We start from the raw sequence: 27521 nt of genomic DNA, 5'->3' as shown, positions 1-27521 counted from the left end.
ACAGGTAATCTGTACTGGGAAGGCGAGAAAGACAGGGCCCAACTCTGCCCTGAAGAAGGAAGATGACAGAAAAGAGGCCTTTGCAGGCAAACCTGCTTATCTGAAAGCTGCTGCACTGGTGATGAATTAGGCTTTTCTAGCAGACAAGCTGCATGGTACCTGCATGAACTAGGCTGTTGTAAACACAGCCAGCCACGCATTAGAGCGCTTTACAAACCAGGAGCCTGTATGGAACATTACAGCTACTTTTGACCAAAAGATACGAGCTTGCTGTGTTTGCCAACCAGGCGCTATTCAGATTTTAGAAATAAAAAATGCTTTATAATGATAAAAAAACATAAATTTAAAAAAACCCCACAGTGTGGAGCACTATATGGGAATGGCAACAAACATACAATGCAAATCTATTTTAAGTTAAGGAAAAATGAAAGAGTGTAATGACTGGCCATGTAACAGCCCGGCCCCTACATGGACTGCACGCTCACCGTTATCAAAAAAAGCCCCAGGTAGCAGTAGAAATCAAAGAACAAGAGTTGCCAGAATGGCCACCTACCCACCCCGCATAAACAAAGGTGTACATACCAAAAGAATGAAGAACATAAAGAACACAAATGTAGTGAAATAAATTGGTCCCAAAATTCGATTAGCTTCTTCAACCTCTGTGAAGTTGAAGTCTCCCAAAATGATGCGGAACTGAGTAAATCTTAAAAAACAAAACACATCCAGGAGTTGAAACAAAACACTTTTTGGAGCCGTGCAAGAATTCTCAAACTATTTTACCCTAACAGTCTGATTGATGGGCAGCAGAGAGGTCTGTGCTACTGTAATACTTTATCAGGCACTGCAACAGTCAATTCCTCAAGCCCATCTCTAAGCATAACCAAACTTGCAGTCAGATGCCACACGCACAGAACACCACCAGGGTGGTTACTTCTGGCTTTTGGTCAGAATTGATACTGGGGGCAAGAGGAAGCAGAGCAAACCTACGATTACCATTGTGAAAGCTTTAAGACCCGCTTCCATCCCTCTCCTATCCCTTCTGCCTCTTGTGTACATACTACCCCAGCCCTCTCCCTCTAAAGCTGTCTTGCTCTCTACAAGAAACTTTTTGCAACGCTGCCGCAACGTAAAGGGGCAGGGGAAATCAATAACTGAACAACCAGGTAATTACCTCAGGTAGAATCAGGTTACGTTGTACCAAAGCAATACAGGAAAAACTGATTAACAACCCTATATTAAGTCCTTTCTCTCTCCTGGATTCCAGCAGATACTTACAAATTTACTAGCTGGCTGTCTAAAATGGACTCCATTTACGAGTCAACCAACTACACATACTATCAGGAACACAGCATTATTATGCAACACAACATTTCAGTAAGCATTACAAACCTAAGCAAGCATATAGTCATTAAACTGCTGAAGACAGTTATTGCTTTGCCTAGGAATGTGACCAACTGTCACAAAACCCATGTCACTTCCACCAACCAAAACTTGACATTTTTAGTTCACTAATCTATCTACAGTATATTTTTAATCTCACAACAAAGACAGATTTTTGAACTAAAAGTGTTCTAAAAAAATGCATATGCTACTGAGCTACATCAACAGTGATATGTCTGCAGCTGATCTGTTTAGATGGATATCATAGCATTTGTTTGGTCTCTGATGGGGCAACGAAACCCATTTATCAGTGTGCACTGAGAAATTCTCTGCATTTTTTATCCTTGTACTTACATGCAGTCCTGGAAAGTGCTGAAGTCATCAATTTGAGTGCCAAAGACAAGATAGGCTAACTGAGCATATGCTAAGAAAATAATAAAAAACATAATAGCAAAGCCAATGACGTCTTTGACGCAGCGAGACATGGTAGTGGATAACTGACTCATTGTTCTGTTGAAGTTCACAAATTTGAAAAGCTGTTGAAAGAAAAAAAAAACAAACAACAAACCAACAACTGGTAAAGACAAGGAAGATAACAACTTCTTAACAAAATCACCCTCCAGCCTTTTACACACGAGACATCTTACTGAATTTGACTGGAGATGAAGTCAGTTAATTTACATTTAGAAATGTAGCACTTCCTAAAAAACACCAAGGCTTGAAATGCAAAGAAAATACCGTGAGAACGCCAACTTCTGGTTTGGGTGTGGGGTTGGTTGGTTGGTTTTTCACTCCTCTATTTGACACCCTGGCTTCAGAGCAGTGTTAACAAAATGCTTCCAAAAGCCTATTTATTTCTCTGTCTTGAATGAAGATGTTAGCTATGAAGCAGTAAAACGTGAGAAAAGATCTCACAGCTGACTTTGCTCTTAGCAGGTAGCTGGACTAGAGAGAGGTCCCCTCCAACCTGCATTATTCTGTTACTCTGCAGTTTACCAATTTTTCTTATAAATGAGCCACTTTTTTTCTGAAACCATGATGCAAAATTTAGATGCAACTTTGTCTTATAAAACAGTAAGAGATTAGCTCACTTGCTTGATAAACCTAAGCATCACTTTGGAAATTCACTTACCATTGGTCTTATATTTTTTCCCCATTAAACAGTTTATTAACTAAATGTTCCTCTGCAACTTTATACATACGGAGGACAGGGAAATGAGTATGGACATGAGAAGAACTACCACCAGAAAGGAGGCAATAAAACAGAGAAACTAAGTTTAGCTAAAGTAATATATCTCAAATTAATTGGACTAGCTTTACCAAATCTTCTAGCGATTCAGAAGTTTTGAATAGATAAAATGGGCACAGTTAAACCAGGCTAGGAAAAAGCAGTACCCTGTAAGAATTACTGACTTATCAGTTCAGGAGTAATAAAAACATTTCTTTATATGCCTGCTGTGACAAAGCGCTAGCACTGACTCCATCTTCTAGACCCAAACAAGGGCTGACTAAACCTTTGGCAAATTACAACCTTGCTTTTAATCTGCAAGAAGTTACCCCTGTGCTCTGACTTTCTCGTACGACCAATTTTAGGAGAAACACGAGAAAACCTCGAATAATATATCATGCGAAGCTCAGAATACTGCTTACATTATAGTGTTAGAACAAGGGTATGTGTCTTGGAGTTACCTTAATCCAGACAAAAAACAGAGTGACTGCAGTGATGTTGTTGAATTGCATTTGCCAATACGCCAAAGGTTCAAAGTTGGGGAACGAGTTCTGATCTTCCAGCAGTTTCTTTAGGAGCGTATCAACAGTTGATGTCCTGTAGATGCTAATTCCTATAGCTACCACAGAGAGCTGGGAAAGATACAAAAGAAAGTTACAAATTTACAAGAGGTGACCAGCATTTTGAAAATACTTGTTTTAGCCACACACATCAGATAAAGTTAAGACATTCCTGCTAGTGGAGTTCCTGCTGACTGGAAAAGGGGAAAAATAATGCCCATTTTTAAAAAGGGAAAAAAGGAAGACCCAGGGAACTACAGGCCAGTCAGTCTCACCTCTGTGCCCAGCAAGATCACGGAGCAGATCCTCCTGGAAAAACTCTGCTAAGGCACATGGAAAATAAGGAGGTGATCGGTGACAGCCAACGTGGCTTCACCAATGGCAAGTCATGCCTGACAAATCTGGTGGCCTTCTATGATGGTGTTACAGCACTGGTGGATAAGGGAAGAGCAACTGACATCATCTACCTGGACATGTACAAAGCATTGGACACTGTCCCACATGACATTCTGGTCTCTAAATTGGAGAGATGTGGTTTTGATCGATGGACCACTCGGTGGATAAGGAACTGTCTAGATGGCCGCCTTCAAAGGGTTGTGGTCAACTGCTCAATGTCCATGTGGAAACCAGTGACAAGTGGTGTTCCTCAGGGGTCAGTATTGAGACTGGTGCTGTTTATCTTTGTTGGAGACATGGACAGTGGGATTGAGTGCACCCTCAGCAAGTTTGCCGACAACACCAAGCTGTGTGGTGTGGTCAACACGCTGGAGAGAAGGGATGCCATCCAGAGGGAACTGGACAGGCTTGACTGACAGGTGGCTTGTGTGAACCTCAGGAATTTCAACAAAGACAAGTGCAAGGTCCTACAATCCCAAGCACAAATACAGGTTGGGTGGAGAATGGCTTGAGAGCAGCCCTGAGAACAACTTAGGCGTGTTGGTTGATGAGAAGCTCAACATGAGCTGGCAATGTGCGCCTGCAGCCCAGAAAGCCAACCACATCCTGGGCTGCATCAAAAGAAGCGTGGCCAACAGGCCGAGAGAGGTGATTCTGACCCTCTACTGTGCTCTCACAAGATTCCACCTGGAGTACTGCATCCAGATCTGGAGCCCCCAACATAAGGACGTGGACCTCTTGGAACAGATCTAGCAGAGGGCCACGAAGATGATCAAAGGGCTGGAGCATGTATGCTATGAAGACAGGCTGAGAGAGTTGGGGTTATTCAGCCTGGAGAAGAGAAGGCTCCGGGGAGACCTTATAGCCCCTTTCAGCACGTAAAGGGGGCCTACAGGAGAGATGGGGATGGAAACTTTATCAGGTAGTGATAGGATGAGGAGTAATGGTTTCAAACTGAAGGAGGGCAGATTTAGATCAAATATTAGGAAGGAATTCTTTACTGCGAGGGTGGTGAGACACTGGAACAGGCTGCCCAGAGAAGCTGTGGATGCCCCATCCCTGGAGGTGTACAAGGCCAGGCTGGACGGGGTTTTGAGCAACCTGGTCTAGAGACAGGTGTCCCTGCCCATGGCAGGGGAGTTGGAACTAGGTGATCTTTAAGGTCCCTTGCAACTCTAGCCATTCTATGATTCCAAGATAAGAGGAACTTTATGTTATTTATAGCGCTACCATAATGTGAGCCTTAAGTAAAAACAAATATATTGTTTTCAATGTGTTCTGACCACAAAGCCAAAGTTTCAAACAGGAAAGTAACAGCTAGGGATTGCACAGAGCCCAGGAAGAAAAAATAATATTAAAAAAAATTATCACTGATACAAGCTTCTCACAATCCTTCAGTGTCAACCCCGCTGGTTACTGATCAAATTAGTGCTTATGGCCAGGCAGCTGTGGGGGCCGGAGGGGGCCAGGTTTCACCACCTTTCACTCTAGAGTAATTTAACAGCCCAGCAGCTGCTGTTTGAGATATGTCCAGAAATTCTAGTTTGGATCCTATCAGAAAATGCATTTCACAACAAAACCACTATAGTCCTGCACTACAGATAAACGGCCTGGGAGAAAAAATTTAGAAATCTTTTCCTTGCCACAGTTGAAGAACAAGATGATGGTGAAGCCTAGCGGGCTCGGACAAATAAAGCTGTCACACAGAAGGAAATGCAAGGAAAGAAAGATGACAACTCAAAGAGACAAAGGTGAAAAAGAGTAAAGAGCAGAGAGACAGCAGCAGCCAAAAAGGTACTAGAGTTTCTCTGGAATACAGACTGCCTAGTATTCCCCAGAACAAGCAACAGCAGAGAAGCTGCAGTTTTACCATACGGGTAAGGTTCTTCCTTTGACCTCTGCAAATGAACTTTTTATCAGTGTAAGTGAACACTTCACCATGTATACAGAGTCATAAAGTACATAATCCTAAATTTAAACAATGTCCCTCAGACAAGGTATAAACATAGAATTTTGACCCTTTGTGTGAACTGAATTTTACGCTCACACTTGAATATACTTCACTGACTGTAACAGCAAAGTATCTCATTGCCGCCCCCACTGTTAAGTATACCAAATGGCACCCGGTTCTGGTAAACATCCTCCTAAATGGTCCTTCATTTACAATGCGCTGTGATGCAAGTATGATTTCTCTAGATTACAGATACTAACTTCAAGACTTAGACTTGTTCAAGCCTGAAGATATAAAATGAGCGTGGGACTGGAACTGTTGCAGCGCTGCTGGCTTTGTATAGTTTTGCTAAATTCAGCTTGTTATAAATCCAGAGAGAATTATATTACGTAGCTTTAAATTCGAAGCTTAGATTTTCTGCTACACCAAGATTACTAGTGTGCAACACTGTACACTTAACCAAGAAAGCAGCCCTGACAGCTGCTAGCACTCTACAATTTTGAGACACTTCTTCATACTTGGCATTAGCGTTAAGTATTTTAATACCCCGTTAAGTCTCTGTGGTTCTTTGCAAACATATTCAAATTCCAGTCCCATTCCTCCAAATGCAGATCACTACATTAAAGCATATTTAAATTTAAATTTACTCTAAATTAAAGCATTTTCTTACTTGAAAGCAATAGTCTGTATCAGATACGTAGAAGAGAAATGATGGCGAGTTTGTAACCTCCCACAATGGCTGTGCCTTTATAGGCAAAAATTGGAAAAGCATACTGACAAATATTCTGTAACTTTTCACCAGGATGCGAAGGTTGAAACCACGTAAGACAGAACAAGCAAGTTTGCAAGACACCAACATTATAACACAGACTAAAATTGTCTTATTCAGACTGAATTGCCCAATACTCTGTAAGTACCCTTCCTAATTAATGGGCCCTATCCCTTAAATCCACAATAGAAATACTGAGTCATTAACGTCTCCCACAAAGTACATTTCAGAAAGCAATTTTAGCCTTATTATAAAGATTACTTACCACAATGATAAGGATATCAAGGCAATTCCAGAGACTTCTGAAGTAATGCAGTCTATGAATGTGAATTTCTAAGATCTCTTCCACCATATAATAAAGAACAAAAAGACAAAATGCCATTTCACAGGCTGCCAGGAAAAAGTCAAAAGTGGAGATGTAGTGAATCAACCTCACTGGCTGAAACTGCCAAGACGTAACAAGGCCGCCAGTTGCCGGAAATTCCACTAGCAACCTGCATTTAAAAAAGGCATAGAAAACAAATTTTATTTACACAGCATTGATGAGAAGCACTACGAAACAATACATGGTTTTATTTACATAATTATTTAAATAACAGAAACAGGCAAAAGCCCACATACAATTCAGAGAAGACACTACAGAGAACAAAAAGTGTAAACCAAACCACTCTCAATTTTGACTAAAACCCAAAGCATTTCAAAAACAGTGAGAAAACAGAGACAGAAAGACGTGTCTTCATCTGCATCTGTTTCATGATGTCTAAACTAACGACTGATGTTGTATATCCCTGCATTTACTTTAATAAGCCAACTCACTAGAGAAGTCAGCTGCAAACTGCACCCAAGCCACTGCGGCATCATGAAAGTCAGAACTGCCTCCAGATGATGAAGGCAGCTGCCACGTGGAGTCACACTTCTTTGACAGGGAAGCACGCCACTTCAGCTGTCTGTCTCCTTTATACAAAACATACGCTTACCCATGTCCTCAAAACAAAGCAATCACAAGAAAACCCCAAGTCTACAACCTACACTGTGCCATTTCAATACCGTCATGGTTCTGTTCATACCTGACCACGCAGAATAGGTTGATGTTTGCATTGTATACAGAGAAATCAATGAACGCTGCTCTGGTCCCTCTGTCCAGCCACAGGTTGTTCTTAAGGCTAGCAATCTGTACAGCTGTCACTTCCCTGGTCCTTGAGAGGTCTTGGTAATAACCAGCCCCACTGTACGTGGCAATCAAGCCCCAGTGGCTGCTCCCATTCAAATCCTTCTCATTGGTGTACGTCCAACTAGTTCAGAAGTAAGTGAAACAGAGCACATTAGTTTTTCCACTTTCAAATTATAATTAAAAAACCAGACACCAACAAAGCCGGACCAACGAAACCCTATCAGTTACATACAGCTGCTTTCATTTAAGAGGTACGTGGAGAAAGTTTTGATGTACTCTGGAGAAAAAGCTTACAAAGTCCCTTTGACTAATACAACAAAATTAAGATAGAAAGATGAGTCACAAGTATATTAATTGTGAAAAGAGAACACATCAGTCCCACTCCCACAGAATTTTTATCCTCAGGGAAAGAAAGAAAATTGGGCTTTACGTAGCTATGTTCCACCTCCAAAACCTTTTACAGTTCAATTCACACATTGTTCTCCAAGAGAGGCAGTGCTACTCCCATTTTTAGCCAGGGAAGACAACCCAGTGAAACCCACTACAGTAATACAATCTGGAATTAAAGAACAGGTGCTCATGAGTTGCAGTGCTGCACTCAGGCCACAGTGTGTCTCCCAAGCATAACAGCTACCAATGGCACAAGGACAGCACCGAAACTCAAGTGGATTAAGAGCACAGTCCTCTCCAAGTTCGGTAAGGTTTCTCCATGAACAGAACTGGCAGCTGCTCTGGATGTACCTGGCTTTACAGACAGACAATACACCAAATGCAGAGTTGCCTCTGCCAAGTGACTTACTGTGTAATTCCACATAACCCAGGTCAGAAGAAAAAAAAAATAAATGTGTCTACAGGAATACTACGTACGCTGTTCCATTCCGAAGTCCGAACGGAGCAGTATCTTCATTAGCTACAGAATAAACATCATAGCAGTCTTTGATTTCATCCTTTAAATCCTCAGGTATTGAGCATGAACCATTTCTCACTTTCAGCTGCCGAATGCGAGGCACTCCTAGGAGCAGGTTCTCATAATAAATAAAGCTTTTGTTTTCTGACATGGTTTTGTTGTTGTACCACATCTCCCAGTAAAGACCATCCAACAAAGGGCCTTCTGTGAACTGGGGAGGGAAGACAGAATTTTAGTTTGCACGTTGCCAGCACTAGTTTTATAAATCTTCATTCCATGGATGTGTTAGAATTGCAGTTGATACTTTTTCTGACACAAGGCCTCACTGTTACCTGTCCTACAAAGACAGGTAACCCTGTCCTACCTTGCCCCACTGGCATTACCTGGGTTCTAAACTTTCATATATTAAAGGCCTATTTTGTTCCATAGCTTTGACATTGTGCACATAGTTCTTCATGCACAACCCCTACCGAAATAGAAAAAAGATCCTGCAGGTTAATTTACAGGCCATGACAGGACAAGCAAATCACAGCAACAGAGAGATTAAAAAAAACAACCTGGTTTTAGATTACCTTCCAGAAGTCATCCATGGTGGACAAAGTTTTGAAATCAGTTTTCTCCATTTTTGATACAGGTGTTTCCAGGAAGAGCTGTGACATAACCCTTGTGTAATAGTACATACTGGAACTCACTGTCCCATAAGTCACTGCAAAAGATTTGGTAAGGAGTGAGAGGTAAAGAGGTTGGGGAACGAAAAGAAAAAAAAAAAAAGGAAAAAGGCAAAAAAAAAAGTGTTTTGCTTGTTTTGGTTTGAATACATCGGGTTGTATTTGTATAGATTTTACACTGAAAAGTTTAAGCTTCAGAACAAAACAAAATCCACACCAAGCGGCGTTTGTCCCTCAATTGTGATTAAAATACAAAAAGCAGTGCAGAATAGACTAATCGATCAGTTTTAAATACTCAGTTCTCTTTCCCACATCTTGTTCTATTATTAATGCTTCTACAAAAGCTACCTTCAAGAAAAACAAAGGCACAATTCAGCAGGCTGAAGAGAGGCAGCTAGTGCCTTTTCGGGTGACTTGTGCTATCCAAGGCATCCGTGGAGGCCTGGCACGGATGGCACAAGACCTCGGGAGAACTATGCTCTGCTTGAGCAGATAATGACGGTCAACCAGGATATCGCAGGGCACCGTGAATGACATTAGCCACCTATGATTAGAAAATAAAATCCCACCCAAGACGTGCAGTGCTTCTAAGAGAATCTCCCCACAGAAGATAAATGACTATTTGTGTTTACTGCTTTCCCGCACACCGGGAACTGAGGACCACAGAGCATAAATTATAAAGTGACGTACCAAGCCAAGACGGCTTGAGAGACCAGTCTCTGGCACTGATACTGTTACTGCCTATAAATACTTAAAACCATTTTATGGCTAAAATTCAGAGAAGCCCGAAAGATTAAGTCTACACTGAACAATCTCCATCAAATTTGACAATTTTATAAAAATATTTTATGACAGGGAAGAAAATGTAGTTTTCTTTAGCAACTAGAGAACAAGAACTATTTTTAACAGACTTCTGCTGTGGCACATGGAATGTATCACAGGAGAATGCAATACCTGGATTCTCTCTAAATACATACTCTCAAAAATACAAGAGTACAAGAAATGCCTGTAGCATTTAGCCTGCACTGGAAAGCTCTCTCCTAGGGCATGCCAAACCACAGATCAGTCTGTCCCATAGTTATCGCTCACATGTAAAATTAAAAAGTTTAAAAAGTAAAATTGAAAAATACTAAAGACTTACAATATCTGTAGATATTTAACACACTGCACTTTTCCTTTATTCTGTTACCAAAAATATTTTCCTATAGCAAAACGAATTGTTAACAGCCTGCAGTCAAACTTTTCCTGTTGAAATCAGTTTCACTGTATTTTCATTTCAAGTCCCTCACTGGTCACCTCTCCTAGCGGTACAGCACACCAGCCACAAGCAGTCTTACACTACTTTGTCCATAAACCTGCAGTAAGCATTCTTGAAGGACTCAGGAAGGAAAAACCATGATATTTAGTATATAACCACGCTTGCAGTACAACACCAAAACAGTTGTGTCAACGGTATAAAGTTTGAGGTTTGGAGTTTCGGGGGTTTTTTTAAGTAATTCTACTCCAGACAAACAAGGCAGACTTGCTTTCCCAGAGCCAGTCTACCAATGTAGTTTTGCATTTTCTTTTCCACTCCAAAAATCTCTCTCACTAAAAATAAAAACATCACCTTGTTCTGTTACAACTGATAATATATGACAACTTAAAGATCACTGACATTGTAGGCATTTAGAAAAGAACTGCCCATACTAAAAATTGGAGGCTTAAAAAATACCAGCTGTCCAAAGATTAACTTAATACATACAGATTTTGTTGTTAATCTCCCTAGTAACCAAATAAAACATCTATTTCACTTCCATAGTAAGTTCTATTTTGCATTGTCTTGCTTGTTTTTGTGCAAATATATGAACATGCCCTTAGAAATCCTGAAATAGAATTGTATAAGGGCTTCAAGTTCCCAAGGCCAGAAAAGACGACCATTCTCAGAACTGATACACTATACCGGTCACAACTGTTCATGGTGCTGTGTGAGGCCTGTGATATACATCCTGTGTCATCTGTGCTCCATCACTAAGTTTCTTCATCCTGAGAAAAGAACAGCAAATTCAGATCACACACAGAATCATACAGAATGGTTCCAGTTGGAAGGGACCTTAAAGATCATCTAGTTCCAACCCCATTGCCACGGGCAGGGACACCTGCCACTAAACCAGGCTGCTCAAAGCCCCATCCAGCCTGGCCTTGAACACTTTCAGGGATGGGGCATCCACAACTTCTCTGGGCAACCTGTTCCAGTGCCTCACCACCCTCACAGTAAAGAATTCCTTCCTGATATCCAATGTAAAATATACGCTCTTTCAGTTTGAGGCCGTTACCCCGCGTCCTATCATAACACTCCCTGACAAAGAGTCCCTCCCCATCTCTCCTGTAGGCCCCCTTTGGGTACCAGAAGGCCGCTATAAGGTCTCCTCGGAGCCTTCTCTTCTCCAGGCTGAACAACCCCAACTCTCTCAGCCTGTCCTCATAGCATAGGTGCTCCAGCCCTTTGATCATCTTCGTGGCCCTCTGCTAGATCTGTTCCAACAGGTCCATGTCCTTCTTGTGTTGAGGACTCCAGATCTGGACGCAGTACTCCAGGTGGGGTCTCATTAGAGCAGAGGGTCAGAATTACCTCCCTCGACCTGCTGGCCATGCTTCTTTTGATGCAGCCCGGGACTGCTTTCTCAAAATCCATTTGGGTCCAGCAATATTATTGCATATGAAGTTGCAGATCCATCAAGCTCCTCGCTTCTGTACTAAGTCTGTATTTAGTAGAATCTGCTAACATTATCATCAGTGTCGATTCTAGAGCATCTACCTTAAAGCAGTCACCTACTTAAAAGCCAAATAAAATAAAATAATAATAATTTTTTAAAAAAGTAGGTTGAATGTTACTCTGTTCTGTGTTTTATAGTGGTACGATACTTCATATGATATCATAGACAACAAAACCAATGATACACTTAAATTATGGAAGTCTGTGATCCATATACACTTGAGTACATATAGGCTGCAGATGCGTTTAAAACATACAACATCATGCAGACACAGATTATCAGATATTTCTAAGTAGCTAGCATTATCTCTACCTTTCCAGCTACAATCAAGAACTTTTATTCTTAGAATGATTTGTACATAAGCTTGGTGGTAAATTTGAAAATTAGTGATTTAATTGAATTTTTTGTCCTAGATGACTAACTCCTACTCTTCCCATGTAGCAAGCAGTTCTGTTCAGTGATTTCAAAATGAATAGCAGAAACATTGCAATGTGGAACTACATTAAAAAAATGCTCCCTAAAAACAAAGAATATTATCATCCTGCTTAAACGTTCAACACTTGATAAGGCACAGAAAGTTGCAGTATTTTAAATCTCAAGCAACAATCCACGCGCAGAAACAAGAGAAAGATTTAATTTCAAATATTTCCCTACACGCCTGCCCGTTAATTCTTCTCCCACGTCACTGAAACAGCCTTTGTTCTGGAATCACAGATAGCACAGAATGGGATGCATTAGAGCTGCAGGGTACTTACAGACACACAAGACCACAAGGAAAATCATGTACGTAACCAACTCCCGCAGAACACTTTTCAGATATCGCTCTCTGCTGGTGTTGCTTTCTTCCATGAGTCTTGTCCCCCACAGACCTTAAAAGGAAAACATGTATAATGATGTACTCAGATGTCTGATACTAGATACACAAGTGACATAATAACTTAAGCAGTTTCGAAAGTTTAGCCTACGTCATTTCTGCTGCAGGTTCTGTTATGGATTTTAAACTGATCTAAGTTCAAGCAAGAACAAACTCTTCTTCCACAGGCTGAAGAGGGCCCAAGGCAATATTAATTATTCATGAGATACCATAATAATTTAGTAACAGCTCAGCAGAGCCCTACCAGAATCTACTGGAGATTTCCTGGGAAGTGCTGTCACTTAAAACCACATGGTATGAAAACAGATACAAGTATACAAAGACATGCACAGATAGCCACCCTTCAAGAAATGCAGTGCAGTGTTTTGTTTTTTTTTTTTTTTTTTTTAAATACGAAAATCATTGTTAGATGAATGAAAATACACGCTTAGTATCAAACCTTTGTTAGAAGTCTTAACGAACTTTCTATCTGAGAGGAGGATATGTCAGTAAAACATACTTTAAAGAAAACAAATCACAACTTTCCTCTCCCAAATAGGCAAGGCACGTCCAACAGAGACACAGCAGGGATCTTGGTGAGTATTTCTACATAATTTCTTTCCCTGCACAACAGAGTTATCATTGCAACATTACCAGCAGCCTAAATGAGCAACTACCATCTAGCTGTCAAACTAGGCAATCGCATCAGCTGAACTACTGCTGCCTGTTACTAGCTTCATATACTTGACATTCTCAAGATGACAGAAGTTACTAACTTTGGTGATCCCTTCCAAAAGGGTAACAGAAAAGCAAAAGGACCTTTTAAACCAAGTCTCTAAAAGAAACAACCATCAGAAATAATTGACCTCATCAATACTTATAAATATCTAAAGGGCAGGTGTCAAGAGGATGGGGCCAGACTCTTTTCAGTGGTGCCCAGTGACAGCACAAGGGGCAACGGGCACAAACTGAAACATGGGAAATTCCACCTCAACATGAGGTAAAACTTCTTTATTCTGAGGGTGACAGAGCACTGACACAGGCTGCCCAGAGAGGTTGTGGGGTCTCTGTCTCTGGAGATACTCAAAGCCTGCCTCGATGCGTTCCTGTGCAACCTGCTCTAGGTGACCCTGCTTTGGCACGGGGGTTGGAGTAGATGATCTCCAGAGGTCCCTTCCAACCCCCGCCGTTCTGTGATACTGTGATCTTGGGACAAAAAGCAATTAGTAACCACCATACTTATTTCCTAATACAGAGCAGAAAAAAAGCTGGGAACAGCTGCTGATGTTCAGACCAGAACTGCTACCTTCAAGAAACTTCTCTTCATTTAAGCCTAAATAAAGCAAGGCGATTTGACCTTGGTTTACGGTGGGAAAGAAAGCATATAAAAATAGAAATTCACTCTTACAGAAGCGCACCAAACTTCCACCCTTTTCCTTTTCAGGTATTTTAAACGGACAGCCCTTTAAAACATGCTTTACGTTCTCAGTAGATGGAAATGAAGTAATGTCAAACTCCCTAAGAAAAAAAACCTTTGATCCATCAAACATACCACTGTAATTTGAAGTCAAATGGAACAGCAACAAGGGATAGCCAAAACACGTTATAAAACTGACAATAAAATGAGAGTTCAGTCGCTTTGCAACGACTGCTGTAAGACTAAGATGGACAAAGGGCTCATTTGCCTGCTGCAGAGCTTAATTTGCTAACAAAGAGATGGGAATAGGGAAACTCTTCCCCCTACTTGTAAATACGAGGTGTATTCAGGAGAAAAAAAAAAAAGAAAAAAAAAGGTATTAGATGTTTTTAGAAGCCTTTCAGCTACCACATTTTTAAGTTGTGACCTAATCACAAAGCCAACCAGGAAACTTCTCTAGCATAGGCACAGCATGCACTAATAGTCCTAGTATTAATCTCTGTTCACACTCTTAATTAGTAACTTACAACCTTCACTAGTGTCAACCCCCAAAACAGGAGAGCTTTTTCAAAGCTGTTCTTTAAGGCTAGGTCTGAAAATTCACAGATAAAGACTGCAAGTTTGCTACACAGAATGCAAAATCCTCACCATTAGGTCATTCTTGAAGACAGAAACACAAACCCAAGCACATTCACAGAGTCACTAATAATAAAGAACTCAATAAATTCAGGCTCTAACGCAGCACTACGTTGCACTAGCAACCCTCATAATAAAGGCAGGAAAACATTACGGAAGAGAGGACGAAAAGGCTGGAACAGCCAGTGAGCTAAGCTGGCAAGCGAGCCGAGTCCCGGCTGTCAGCACATTACTCACCAATAAGAAATGTGGTGAGCAGAAAGCCTGCAAGCTCAAATTCTGTCATATTAGAATAATCAGGAATCAAGTCAGCAAGGAACAGAAAGTTATATGTGAAGGAAAAAAACCCACAAATCAAACCCAGCACCAGAGATCATACATTGATCTTTGTGTTAAATGAACTCAGGATTTGCCTGTCAGCTAGCTCAAAGCTTTCATTAGTTGCTACGTTTTTAGAAGATATATAGATTATTCCCCTTTTTGTCTTATTAGAATAATGGTTTAAATGCATCAATAATAGTAGCAGTAAGCAGTGCCGGATTTCAGTTGACATCAACTGCAAGCACCAAAAACGTTTAGTTCCTAGCCTTGATTAATCATTTTCAGTTCATTCCTTATATAAATTTTCTATTAATCAACTTTTTGACAGAATCTATGTACTCCTTCATTTATCAAAGAAATCTGCAAATAACAATTCTCTCATACTCATTCTGTAGCCCAAACGACTTACCTAAAGAGTATACAAACTCAGAAGACTTATCAAAAAATTATGATCAAATGCAAGTGAAAAAAACCCAAACAAACACGGATGAAATTTCATTGTACAATAAAGAGTCTAGCTTGTTAGGTAAAACAGGAAATTCAAATCTTTCTGTTTACGCATACAAAAAATGTTATATACATATATATACACACACATGTAAGATATATAAAGTATATGTACTTACATATACCTACATAATCACAAAGCCAAGTTTATAATTTACAGAATGCATACAAAGTCATTCAGATTTATGTAAAAGTCTTTAAGTTCTGAAAGCACGCAAGCCAAGATACATATCACTAACAGCTCTGCCCACACAGAAACTCGGATGCTGGGCAAAGAATGGGGCTGGAAGGAGAGGAAAAGTGACCCTTGGGCAAAGACGCTTTGTCCCAAAACAACAACAGAATGCAGTTGCACAATCCTTAGTAAGGTACAATTGAAGCCTGCATTAGTTCAACTCAGTAAAAATGTAACAGTGCATTCCTCATGAACGTTAACAATTAGTAAGTGACTGGAAATGATATTTGATACTTCTGTTTAACACTAACTACGGAAATCTTTCAAGAAATATCCCACATACACTCCTTAGTACTGATGCATGTGAATGGCCAGGTGACAGCTCTGAGGGGCAGATTACCCTTCCAGCCTGGCTCTGGAAACGGACTTTGCTCTTACCCATCAAAACTTTTGATGACTTTCTCCTTGACAGAGTTGCATATTCATCCCCTCCTCTCCCCTCAGTATCTGGGATGTTTGCTGAAGAGATCTACAGAACTAGAGGGACTAAAATTACTTCACAGAGACTCACGTTAGAATCTGAAAAGGATCCACAAAGAGAAGAACCTAAAATACAGGTAGTGTGAAGTAATTGACTTCCTATTCACTTAGTGACTTCTGTTACAGTCTACCCTACAGTTGCAATTACCAAAATCCCATTACCTTAAATCCTGTCTGCATTTTTATTTCACAACTGACAACAAGAAAAGTGTAAGCTGTCGTTCGATATCCCCCACTTGATGAGCGGCAACTTGTTTAGCTGTGGTAACACTATCACTTTTCATATCCAAAGGATTAATCCCTCTTGTTGAATACTGTCTAGCAAAATGGCATTTAATTAAATAACTCTATGCTAACTTTCCTCTAGTGATCTTGAAATAAAACTGAGAATGCCATTTTCCAGTCTTCAAAGATCCTCACGGCTATCCATGAAATGTCAAAAGAACTACTGAGTGCTCTTTCCAGTATTAAAACCTCAGTAATGCTTCAAGTGCTCTGTATTAACTTCAGGCTTGAAATCAGCCCTTTCGCTGTGCAGCCTGCAGCAATCACATTCTTCAGAGAAGGCTAGTACCTATGCAGCAGGCAAGTACAGCACCCTGCGGTACCTCCACAGCACAAGTCACACCTGGCCATTTACTGTGCCTATGAATTAATGGCAACATTCTCATGAACGAGCAAGAAAAGGATCTGTCTAGTACAGGAACTTCATCTACACTTGCCTATAAACACACAGTGTTAAGCAGGTCGGAAATCAGCAGAAACTGTGGATAGCAACCACAGGGATAAATCCACTCAGAACATTCCTAGAACATGAAACCAAGTCTTTTCATTTTACAGCTAAAAATAGAATACTACCATTGTACACTGTCTCGAACAGCAAGAGGCAGCCATTATTGAAAATATTCTTTTTTGTTTTCTTGCACTGCAAGAATGTTAACTTTGCGTCATTCTCCACACAGCGTGCACTTGATTAATAAGCTCATACCCAGTAGTGTAAAGAGAACCACACCCGTCGAAAGGATGCTTAATATCACCATGTCAAAGGTGGTCCTGATCCTTCAGCCTGAAAGCAGAAATTAAAAATTGAAGCTATGGATGTTCATCAGCTCCCAAACTGGTTGCTCTAGCCCAAGATACATTGCTTTTAGGCAGCAGGACAGGCCAGGGATCCATCTGTCAGGGCCAGAACATCTTCTCTGGCAACACCTGCCTGATGTTGATGCCAATGAAGACTCAGCTGAGCTCATTCTGCCAGCACAGCACACAGCTTCACCAAAAGCCAGTTCCTCTTGGTTACACTGCTTGCTCAGCTAAACAAGGTGAAAATACATATATAGGCTTAAAACCAAAAAACACTACTAGAAAAAAGCACAATAATAAGCAACCTTCCTGCACCCAAAACCAAGCCTAGACTGTAGACTCAGATGAACTACGGATGATTAAACCAAGCATTTTACAAAGCCTGCATTAGCATGGTATCTCATGGGGGGGAGGGAGAGAATAAAGAAGTCTGTCTGATGGACCTTCATTCTTTCCATCTGCGAATATTCTAACCTTACACAAATCACATTATTAAGCTCTGCCTTCAGGTTCAAAATGGATCAGAAACCAGCACCAAAACTGGTCCTAGTAAGGATAATCCGTTTTGATTATTACTGCAGAAACCATGACAGAGATAAAACAGTAGCAACTTATGCCAGTTGTGATGACAGAGTCACTCTCACACTCACCTCACATCCAAACACCACTATCTTTCACCACTGTTAGAAGCGTATGCAGGACGTTCCTCCTCAGCAACAACTAGTGTAAGGGGAGCATCCAAACAGTCTATTAGATAAGAATTTTTATAAAAGGACTTCCCTTTCTCCATACAAAGCAGCTCCTTTCCTAGGAATTTACATATCTCAGCCACAGACTAAACTAAATACACCACTGAAGACCAAAAACAGAGCAGTGCCAGTTCACGCATAACACAATTATCATTGATATTTTTTTCCTGGCCATTCTGGTCTCTTGTTATGAAGTTACTTAGTTCATTGAACACTCTCCCAACAAGATCTGCTAAAAAGAAAACAAGCTCTATTCCATAATCTCTGCAAGTTCGATTTGCATCCAAGTAAAACACTGCAATGATCAAGAGGGATTTATTTTGGTGCAAGACAGCTGAAGACAGACAAATCATTACAGCAAATGATTTTTGAATGCACATGAAAATCAAAGTGAAGACATACAGGACATACAATAGCCTAATCTGCAAGCCCCTCCTTAAAATCAAGCTCGTTTTGACATCTCTGCTGATGCTGTGCCAGCCAGTAACAGTACTACCTATCACTTCAGAAAAAATACATTTTACAAGAAACCTTATTTTCTAAACATGGTTTAAAAAACTTTTCCTGCAGCTTTATAACTATAAAGATTTTGTCTGATACTTAAACAAATCCCGTGTTTAAAATCCTCACGATTTGATGCTGATGTTTTAAGCCTCTCTGAAAAGGAAGGGGGGCTCCTCGCATGGGCTCCCACAACCTTGAATCCAAAGAACGCCCCATCCACCATTTTCTCTGCTGCGTCAAATCAACTTTGTACAGGGGCAGCTCAAGCACAGACTTAACACAGCTTAGAATGACACTCCAAATGCTCATTCGATGTGCTCCCGCTGATGCTCCAAACTACGTCCCCAGTCAGTAGTTGTGCATCAACGGGCAGCTCTCAACAACTGAGGGCAGCTCCAAGGCACTGTGCAACACCGCAGAAAAGCAAAAGGGAACAAAACGCCCTCCCAACAACCCCAGTCTAAGCACGAATGCCATCCTAACTACTTCTTTTATAGGACAGAGAGCACTGAAAAAGAAAGACAGACAAGTTTACTGCTCCAACTCTCCAAAGACCCGGCTGGAAAAGCCACATGTATCCAAAAACTACTCAGGAGAGTCTCTTACACCGGAATCAGCCAGGACTAAGACCTGGAAGGCAGAGAGCTCTATCCTCCAGAGGAAAGGAGAGAGGTGTGCGTGCATTTGTGCGTGCTGCGGGCACAGCCAGGACAGAGATCAGAATATGGATGTGCGGTAAGGGGGGGGGGGGGAGGGGGGGGGACACAGGAGATGGAAAAAGAACACGGATAGTGGAAAAAGAGGGCAGGCAGCAAAAGGCTGGATGGAAGAAAAGGCAAAAGGACTACAAACAACCCATAAACGTTCCTCTCGGCGACAGACTACAGGAAGAGGCACCCGAGCTACAGGAGCCGAGGGACCCGGAGCCCCGCTCCGGCAGGAGAGGCCAGGGCAGAGGGTGGAGGGGAGGGGGGCAGGGGCTCTCACCTCGCAGCCGCCGCGCCAGGCGCTTGGCCCAGGCCGCTCGGCGGGGCGCGGCGCCGTCGGCCGGTACCTGGTGGCGGCTCGGCCCCTCTGCCCCGCCGCGCCCCGCGGGGAGCCGCCGCTGCCGCCGCCCGCCGCCGCCCTGACCCACCGCACCGCTGCCCAACGACGACGAAGTGCCGGCCGCGGGGCTGCCCCACTCCACGTCCATCTCCAGCACCGGCCCCGCCGCCGCCGCCGCCGTCCCCTCCTCCTCGGGCTCGAAGCCCGGGTTGTCCCGGCTCCAGGCTTGCCGCGAGCAGGCAGAGAGCGGCGGCGACGGCGGGCAGGAGCCGGCCCGCGCCGCCTCGCCCAGCCGCTCCAGCTCCAGCTGCTCCCGTCCGCGCCGGCAGCCTCCGCGGCCCGCCATCAGCTCGCCGCCGCCCGGGGCGGAGCGCCGCCGCCTCCGCCCCTTCCCCGCCCTCCGGCGTCGGCCCGGAAAGCCCGGGGTACGGAGGGAGATGTAGTTGCCCTCCCTCCACATCCCCTCGGAGAGAGGCGTGGCCGTTAGGCTTGAAGCCCCGAGCCGAGCCGTGAGGCGGGAAGCCCTGAGGCGGGAAGCCCTGAGGCGGTAGCGGTGCAGGGGCCGGCGCCGGGTATTTCAGGCCAGCTCGCTGCTCACCCTCGGCAAAAGCAGAAGGAGGCCCCGCGAAGGGGTTTTAACCACTTAATAAATTGCCGGGGGAGCCGCTATTTAGCATAATTTTAAGGAGAAGAGGTATTAAAGCTTCTCATGCAGCCCGAAAGCTTCCCCCGCTGCCCCAGTCTGGCAAACAGTAATGCAGGTCCAGGGTTTTGTGTTTTTATTTAAATCCAGTTACAGCAAAATACAGGCTGGCAGTACAGAGAGCAGCATGCCAGAGAGGTAACGCTCATTCTGTGCCTCCGACAGCCTTCGCCTCGCTTCCCCATGCCTCTGCCGCCTGCATCCCGCGAGGCCAGCACAACGCAGATGGCTGGCACTGCTGGCGGCCGAGGGGAGGCCACTGGGTAAAGAAGCTGCCCCAAGCCCGAAAAGTCACCACGCGCTCTACATTTACAAACAGTTACCCGAAACGAAGCTACTCCCCCCTCCCCTTAGGTAGGAATTGAAAAAGAAGGGAAACGTTACATTTGTCTCCCTTTAAAGGGTGACTTCGTTATTTTCAACGCTGTGATGGTCTTGAGCATCCTCGGCACTCTCCAATGTTTGATTGCTGTTATCGTCGGGGATCTCAGCTGAAACACGAACCTGACTCTCCCTGCTTTCCATGCTCTGGTGGCTATCCCCTCTGATACTAGCCTTGCTATCATGTCCTTCCGCCTCATGGCTGTCGAATTTCTGCCGGCTGTCATTTTCCACGCTCCGATAACGCTGCTGGCTGTCCAGCTCACTGCTGTCCTGCTCGTGGCTCTTGTCAGGCCATTCCCTGCTGATGGCATGCTTCTCCAGGGAGCGGCGGGCAGCAGAATCCTCCCGGGACAGCCCTGCTTGCTGGCTGTCTGCATCAAGGGCGCTGTCATCATCCTCGGTGGCATCATACACAATGAACTGTGTTAGAAAGGAAAAGAAGAAAGAGCCATTGTCACTCCTGAGGAACTGATCTGTCAACAGATGCTGCCATACTGCACCAAAGCAAGCTGCGTGGGCTGCAGGGACACTCAAAGCCTGCATGATATATCTCTGCCTGGAGACACTGTGGTCTTTTATGGAGTTACATGAACTTTTCACATTACAAGAAACTCAAGTTTGATCCTGGCCTCAGATTTCATGTGTGCAAGTACATCATGATAGTGCAAACTGCAGTATTGCGTAGCTTGCAGCAGCGTGCTATGCTCGCGCCTTGGCACATCCACAGCCCTCTGGCCATAGATACCCCCGATTTGCTTTTCTCTCTCCAGAGAAAGGAAATACATTCCTTCATTTATGCCTGCCTTCCCCCCACCAATAAAATAACATCTCAATTTTCCCATAAAATAACATCTCCGTTTTCAAGTTCACTACCCTTTTCCAAAAACCTGGGTACCCACTGCTCAGCGCTATTCACCTTTTTTGCAGCTTTGCGGAGCTTGCTAGACTTCACCATTGCGGCTTTTGCCCTCATCCTGTAGGCCACGCTGTCGCCTCTGCCAGCGTTGTCTCCCCGGGTAAAAGGGAAAGGAGGGAAGGGTACTGTTACTGGAATGTCTGTGGGAAAACTCGTGACAACCTCATCGGATTCATCCGTGTCATTGGAGTCGTTATCGTCATCGTCATCATCCACGTCTTCATGGCTCTTGCTTGACACATCAGAGAAGTGCTGGAAAACATTGATTATGCATCAGGCAAATGAACATACATGTGAGATGTGCAGACTGGTATCTGTCCTGCTGATCCAGGGCTTATGCACTGCTGAGGAGCTACATGCATGAATTGCTCTGAAATTGCCTCACCCCGCCTGAAGCTTTGTTTCATTTAGGGAGAGATGTGACCACAAGAACTGCATTTGATTGCGGAAAATAAATGCTGCTACACACCGGCTGCCCGGCAGCATTCAGCTGACATTTTGCTGTTTAAAACACTTACCGGTTGTACTGGGTCATCCACGCTTTCTTCTGAAGAGTAGAGAGTCTGAAAACAACATACAACTCACTATTAGCACACAAAGCCATGTACAGTAGAGCTGATCAGCATATTGGCTATTCGTTAAGCACTTAATCCTAATCTTGGCATTGAGAGATGCTCTTTCTTTTCCAGTTAGTTGCCCATACCTGCTGAGGTGACGCCAGGTCATTCTGTGGGTGCTGCAGCCTCTCCCAAAACTGAGAATTCCCATGGTGGTGGTGATGATGATGATATCTGTGTGAGTGATGGCCTCTGTGGTCCTTCAAGAGAGAAAAAAATAATGGAGGGGGGTGTGTGTGTGTTTTAATCCACAAAGGAGCATGCAGGAGCCGGCAAAGCTGCCTGCCTCACAACCTCTGTTTTCAGGCAGATGTGGCATCTGCAATACACACTCCTTTTGTACAGGATGTGTCCTCAGCAATTAATTGCAGCAGGAAGAGGACTCAGAACAAGCCGTCATCCCAGACGAACATTATATCCAAACAATATAATACAGAAGATGTCCCTCTCACACTGGCAGAGCTGGGGAAGTTCCGATCAGTTTCTCCAGCTCATTTTTTTCGAGTGAAATTTGGAGTTTTATCTCATGTCCATCGTTTCTGCTAATCTCAGGTCCTTTTCCCAAGAGTGATTTATCTCCCCCATCAGGAAAACTCTAAACTAAATGCAGTAGCTGATTCTCAGAGCAAAGAATTGATTTGGCATGGGTAGGAGTTGGCGATGGAGAATAAATCAAATAGCTATATACAAGACTAATAGCATTCATCACACCACTCCAAGAAATCATGGGAATTGGATTAAAGTGCTCCTCCAACACCAAATATTGTCGTCTGCTCCCCACTAATGAATGTGGGTTATAGTAGTTGTGCCATGCTACAGTCCTTTAATCTTTTTAACTGACAGTTTACACGTTTTTCATTAAGAAAAAAGGTTTCTAGTCCTGATTCAGAGATTCAGCTAACAAAAATCAGGACGCCTAACGTAGCAAAAGTCTACTGACATCAGTGGCTCTCTGCTTTGGCTACCTGAGAAACTGGCTCATAACAGCCAGGTGAGAACATGTTCTGCAAGCAGCTACAATCATAAAACAAGTATCGGACAACGTGCATTAGAGAAAAGAATAATAAAAAATAATTTATTAAAGAAAATGAATAGAAAGACAAAAGGAGCTTACATATTTTTCTTCAGAGCTGGCAGAAATGGCATGCTGCTTGGATTTACTCACCTTGAAGGAAGAAAAGAGACAAAGCATTTGTCAGTATTAATTTCTTGCTAATATGCACAGAAAATATGCAAGCGATTGCTAATATGCATTTGTGATTTACTCACTGGCCATGCAGCGGTGATGCTGATAAGGCATAAACACAGAATTTCCACCTTCATTGTGAGGTTTTACCTAGAAAATATTTTGCAACAGTGAGTCAACAAGGTAAAATACCACAAAAATGCCATAGGCTTTTTCTTTCTCCTGGGTGCTTCACCGTGCCGAGACCAGCTCTCTGCTAAGCATTCAACCTGCCCATGCCAATCTTTTTCCTCTATCCTCCATCACCACCCGACACCCAGCTGGTTTTGTAATGACTTAGCAACTCAAAAGCTTCATGAATTTTAAAACCCGGTACTGAGAAGTGCTGAGCAGTAGTGTGAGTAGCCACACTGAGAAGGCGAGCGGATTCCTTCTGTCATCTACTAACTTGCACTGGCAAAGGAAAAGCTTTGTGAAAAACTGAGTGCTGTAAAATCAGCTTTGGTTTATCTTTATTCATTTAATATCGTTTTGTCAGAAGAGACAGGACAAGACAAACTCAGCTTGGATTCTCTTTTCAGTTATTTTAAAACTAGTTTTCAGGGTTATTAACTGGAGTGACTGTGAGTAAATTCAGTTTATATGAACATAAACTGCTTTTATTGGTAGACCTTTATTTCCCCCTCCAGAAGTTTGAACAGAATAACCCATGTTTCCGTGCAAGAGATGAAGTGAAATATCTGCTCACATTGTAGCGTTAGCAATTTAATAAATGAGTGATTCCTGCTGAAATTAGGAGAGTGCTGAGCTACAGTAAATTTTGGTGCTGACAGACCAATTCCCAGGGTAAGGAACATCCCGGAGAAATTAAACTGATTTATTAATGAACAAGAGACATTTAAAACTTCACTAAATTATAGCAGGAAAGAAAGGCTACTAAGACTACATTTAAAATACATTAGTACAGCTGGCCCTGAGACAGGACGCTCTGTTAGGGGTATTGCAATTTCAAGAGTTACACAGAGAAGGGCGCGTGTCCCATCCGTTCAGTAGCACGCAGCACAAACTGCAAGCCTGCCAGGAGAAACAGGGACACTGCCAGGCAGTGGTTACACGAGGGAGGAAGCTTTCTGTGTTCAAGGACCAGCTTTGAGTTTCCAGCGCTTGGGTTTATAGTAACCTACTCCCAACATCTATCAGGACAAAGGTTTAAAACTGTGATTGTCTGTAATACCTTGCATCGCAAAAGCAACCTTGCTGCTGTAAAAGCAAACCTTTTCCACAGAGAAACATCAAACATCCCTGTCTAGTGAAGCAGTTTTCAAAGATCTCCTGCTCAATGCTTCCTTGACTAAAGCTGCAGACAGAATGGTACATGTCAAGTAAAAAAGTAAAAAATTACCTTTTTCTGGTGCTGGAAGAGTCAGCTGCAACAAGAACGCTCTTAGTGATCCCAGCAGCAGCTCCAGCCAGTTGGCTACCAGCAGCTCTGGCTTTCTCCCTTCGTCCCCTGACTGCCTGACATCTCCGACCTCGGGGAATTTAAACGCTGTCCCAGCCATGGCCACCAATCCCCGTGTGGCGGAAAAAGATGAGGTCATGAGGCTCCTGGCCACCATCCTGCCCACGTTCTCCTACACTTCCTCTTTGGCTTTGTGGCTTTTGAAGCAAACAAAAGCTACTCTATGGTTAAAACATTACTTATGGGCAAGATCATTAACCAGCAGGTTTGTTGAATGCACAGCATTTGGTATCGTGTAGGAGGACTTCAGGGCACGTCTGTCCTCCTTTTGTGAAAAGGCAGAGCCCAGTTTCCCAGAAACCTTCCATGCCCTGTTCTGTAGGGGGTAAGAATACGTAATGTGCGCAGGAAGAAAGAGATCTGAATACAAAACTCCCTAAAAAGGGGTTAATGCTTCCGCAAAGTGTAGATTTGCTCTCCAGGGTATGTATGTTGCAACAGGAATCACAAAGACAGGGTGCAGAACATGGCCTTTTGCCTTTTTGGTCTGAACGGATTCAAAAATATATCTAATATTAGTTTGTCTCAATAAGCATTCTGCATCCAGAAACTTGTTTGTAAAGGTACACAAGAGCCACTGATAGGCTAATTAAACAGGGTTTGTGCAACATCATCAGAAATTCTCACTCCTTTTCCATTATTCAGTTGTACTTGGGTCCTTCCTAGTTTCATTCACTCTCTCAGGTTGTTCGGTTGAATCACCTGCTACAGCTGTCTTCTGCACCAAACCTGCTCCAGAACCCTTTTCAGGGACCAGGTGCCAGATATTTTTCAAGCTAAAAAAAAAAGGAAAAGGGGAAAAAAAACCCCACCAGTTGTAGCTCCAGTGTGAGGAGTGCCATGATTAGCATTGGGAAGCATCGTGGAATGAAATCCCATGTCTGCTACGGAGCAGTGCATCAGCCCTGCTGATGGGCAACAGATCTGTTGTTGCAGCGCTTCACTTGGACAGCCGTAGCTTTGGATAGATTCTGCCTCATCTGTGATGTGCTATAAGACTCTCAGACCGTTTTCCATTCTGTGTTTCTTTAAAATGACAATGAGGTGTCATTCAAACACAGGAAAACATTCCAAATAGCCCTTTTAGGAGGCAGAATGTTTATAACTGTTTATAACTAAGCGGTTATCTTTCTCCTCATTTCTGATACCCAACTAATGTTTGATGTGTTCTTAGTCAAGCAGCAACAAAACAGACACCTTGCTGTCCCAGTCCATGTTACCAATTATCCTGTGCTTACTAACACTTCTGTGGCGTGTTTAGAAACACCATGGGAAACATACGCAAGTTAGCTCAGCACCTGCCCATCACATCAACACACCAGGCTAGATATATTTTTGAGCTGAGAGCAGCAACACCGAGAAGTTTAAGTTAGTCTGCTTAATAGAGTATTCTAATATCCTAGGAGGAGAACTGGATAGAAAGATATCATTTAATAGTTCTGCATGTCCATAAACCCATGTATGCATCTACCTGAATGAGGACTGTCCTAGCTTTTATTTTTGGAGTTATGTAACCGTTATTATTTACTAACTCAGGAAAGACTTTCCTCCCATCGTATCTGCAGCTCAGTGCTTCTGGAAACCAAATAGTTTACTGAAGCCCTTGAATGCAGATGCAGGACTCGAGCTGTAAGTGGGGGCTATTTAGAAGTTTCAGCTTGAGCATTCTGTAGCAGCTGATACACCCAGATTATAATACATCACTATTACACAGTAATGAGGACTGCTTCAAAAGGCCACTGTTGTTGACTCCAGGGAACGGCAAAACCGGCCCTTACGGAGCGGAGTACCTTTGATCCCAAACACCGATACAAACGAACAGTGCATCTTGCAGCTCCCCCGACTGGTAAGAAAAAACTACTTCCATCTGACAATCATCTGAGCGAGAAACTGAGACCAAGACAAGCTTGGTGGCTCCCGCCACTGAATGTGAGTGAGACTGTGTATGCCGAGTCCTGCTCTCCTGTCCACATACACTGTATGAAATTTTAAGCCTGCAAAAACCTACTTCTCTACCAATCATTCATCAAGAGACACGAAACTGAAGAACAACATTATACTGAAAAATCCCCTAGAGCTGTTGTCTGGCCAAAACAGTAACCTTCCAGCACCTGCAATCTGCATAATGGCATTTTACTGTCTATCAGACTTTCAGGAAAAAATACATATTATGTCAGGACTTGTAAACAACCTGTTTCACCAAATTCAGCAGCAGTTATCAGTGCTGCCATTAGAAACACAGGCTTCCTGCAGTTTGTTAAAGACCTTCCTGCACAGGTCAATTATCACTGTGGCTTTTCAAGGCAAATGTTTTCCGAGTGCCTGGAACACTTGTCTCCTAGCAGAGATGCTATGTGACCCCCAGGGAATTGTTTCTGACAAACAACTGATATTTCCAGTGTGCTGGGAGGTGGCAGCATTTCTGAGTACTGTTGCCAAAGATATATGGTTGGTTTTGTATGAACAAAGAAACACCAGTGATGTTTTGCAGTAATCCAGAAGCAGGACGTGAAGCAACAGTTACTGCTAAATGGCTTCATTTTATGCAAGATCAGCCAGTACAGAGCTGTAGTAA

General features: G+C 43.0%; 2 protein-coding genes across 3 annotated transcripts in view; both read right to left on the bottom strand.

Annotated features, from left to right (window-relative positions):
• PKD2 (polycystin 2, transient receptor potential cation channel) overlaps positions 1–20233 on the bottom strand; it is a 30252-nt gene extending 10019 nt beyond the window's left edge. For both annotated transcript variants that reach the window (XM_063335593.1, XM_063335595.1), the window contains exons 1-9: positions 19559–20233; positions 12542–12655; positions 8935–9068; positions 8323–8573; positions 7352–7576; positions 6550–6778; positions 3070–3240; positions 1735–1916; positions 583–703 (exon numbers count right to left, since the gene is read on the bottom strand). In XM_063335593.1, coding sequence (XP_063191663.1) covers positions 583–703; positions 1735–1916; positions 3070–3240; positions 6550–6778; positions 7352–7576; positions 8323–8573; positions 8935–9068; positions 12542–12655; positions 19559–20078 — 1947 coding nt within the window. In that variant the 5' untranslated portion in view covers positions 20079–20233. The remainder of the gene's footprint in view (positions 1–582; positions 704–1734; positions 1917–3069; positions 3241–6549; positions 6779–7351; positions 7577–8322; positions 8574–8934; positions 9069–12541; positions 12656–19558) is intronic.
• Positions 20234–20382: 149 nt separating this feature from the next.
• On the bottom strand, positions 20383–24979 carry SPP1 (secreted phosphoprotein 1). Its single transcript, XM_063335596.1, has 7 exons — positions 24827–24979; positions 23508–23574; positions 23353–23403; positions 22325–22438; positions 22140–22184; positions 21622–21873; positions 20383–21125 (listed from the first exon to the last, which is right to left on the bottom strand). The coding sequence occupies exons 2-7, from the start codon at positions 23559–23561 to the stop codon at positions 20718–20720; spliced, it is 924 nt and encodes a 307-aa protein (XP_063191666.1). The 5' UTR covers positions 23562–23574; positions 24827–24979; the 3' UTR covers positions 20383–20717.
• Between the last annotated feature and the right edge of the window lie 2542 nt (positions 24980–27521).

Source organism: Chroicocephalus ridibundus, chromosome 5 (assembly GCF_963924245.1).
Source record: "Chroicocephalus ridibundus chromosome 5, bChrRid1.1, whole genome shotgun sequence".
Taxonomy (NCBI): domain Eukaryota; kingdom Metazoa; phylum Chordata; class Aves; order Charadriiformes; family Laridae; genus Chroicocephalus; species Chroicocephalus ridibundus.
Note: the sequence above shows the minus strand (reverse complement) of the source record. Positions and strands in the feature narration are given on the sequence as shown.

Coding starts and splice junctions, on each gene's coding strand:
- SPP1 (XM_063335596.1), bottom strand. CDS start 23,561: ATGAAGGTGGAAATTCTGTGTTTATGCCTTATCAGCATCACCGCTGCA. Junction 22,185..22,324: donor ACCTGGCGTCACCTCAGCAG/GTATGGGCAACT, acceptor TGTTGTTTTCAG/ACTCTCTACTCTTCAGAAGA. Junction 21,126..21,621: donor TCCGCAAAGCTGCAAAAAAG/GTGAATAGCGCT, acceptor TTTCTAACACAG/TTCATTGTGTATGATGCCAC.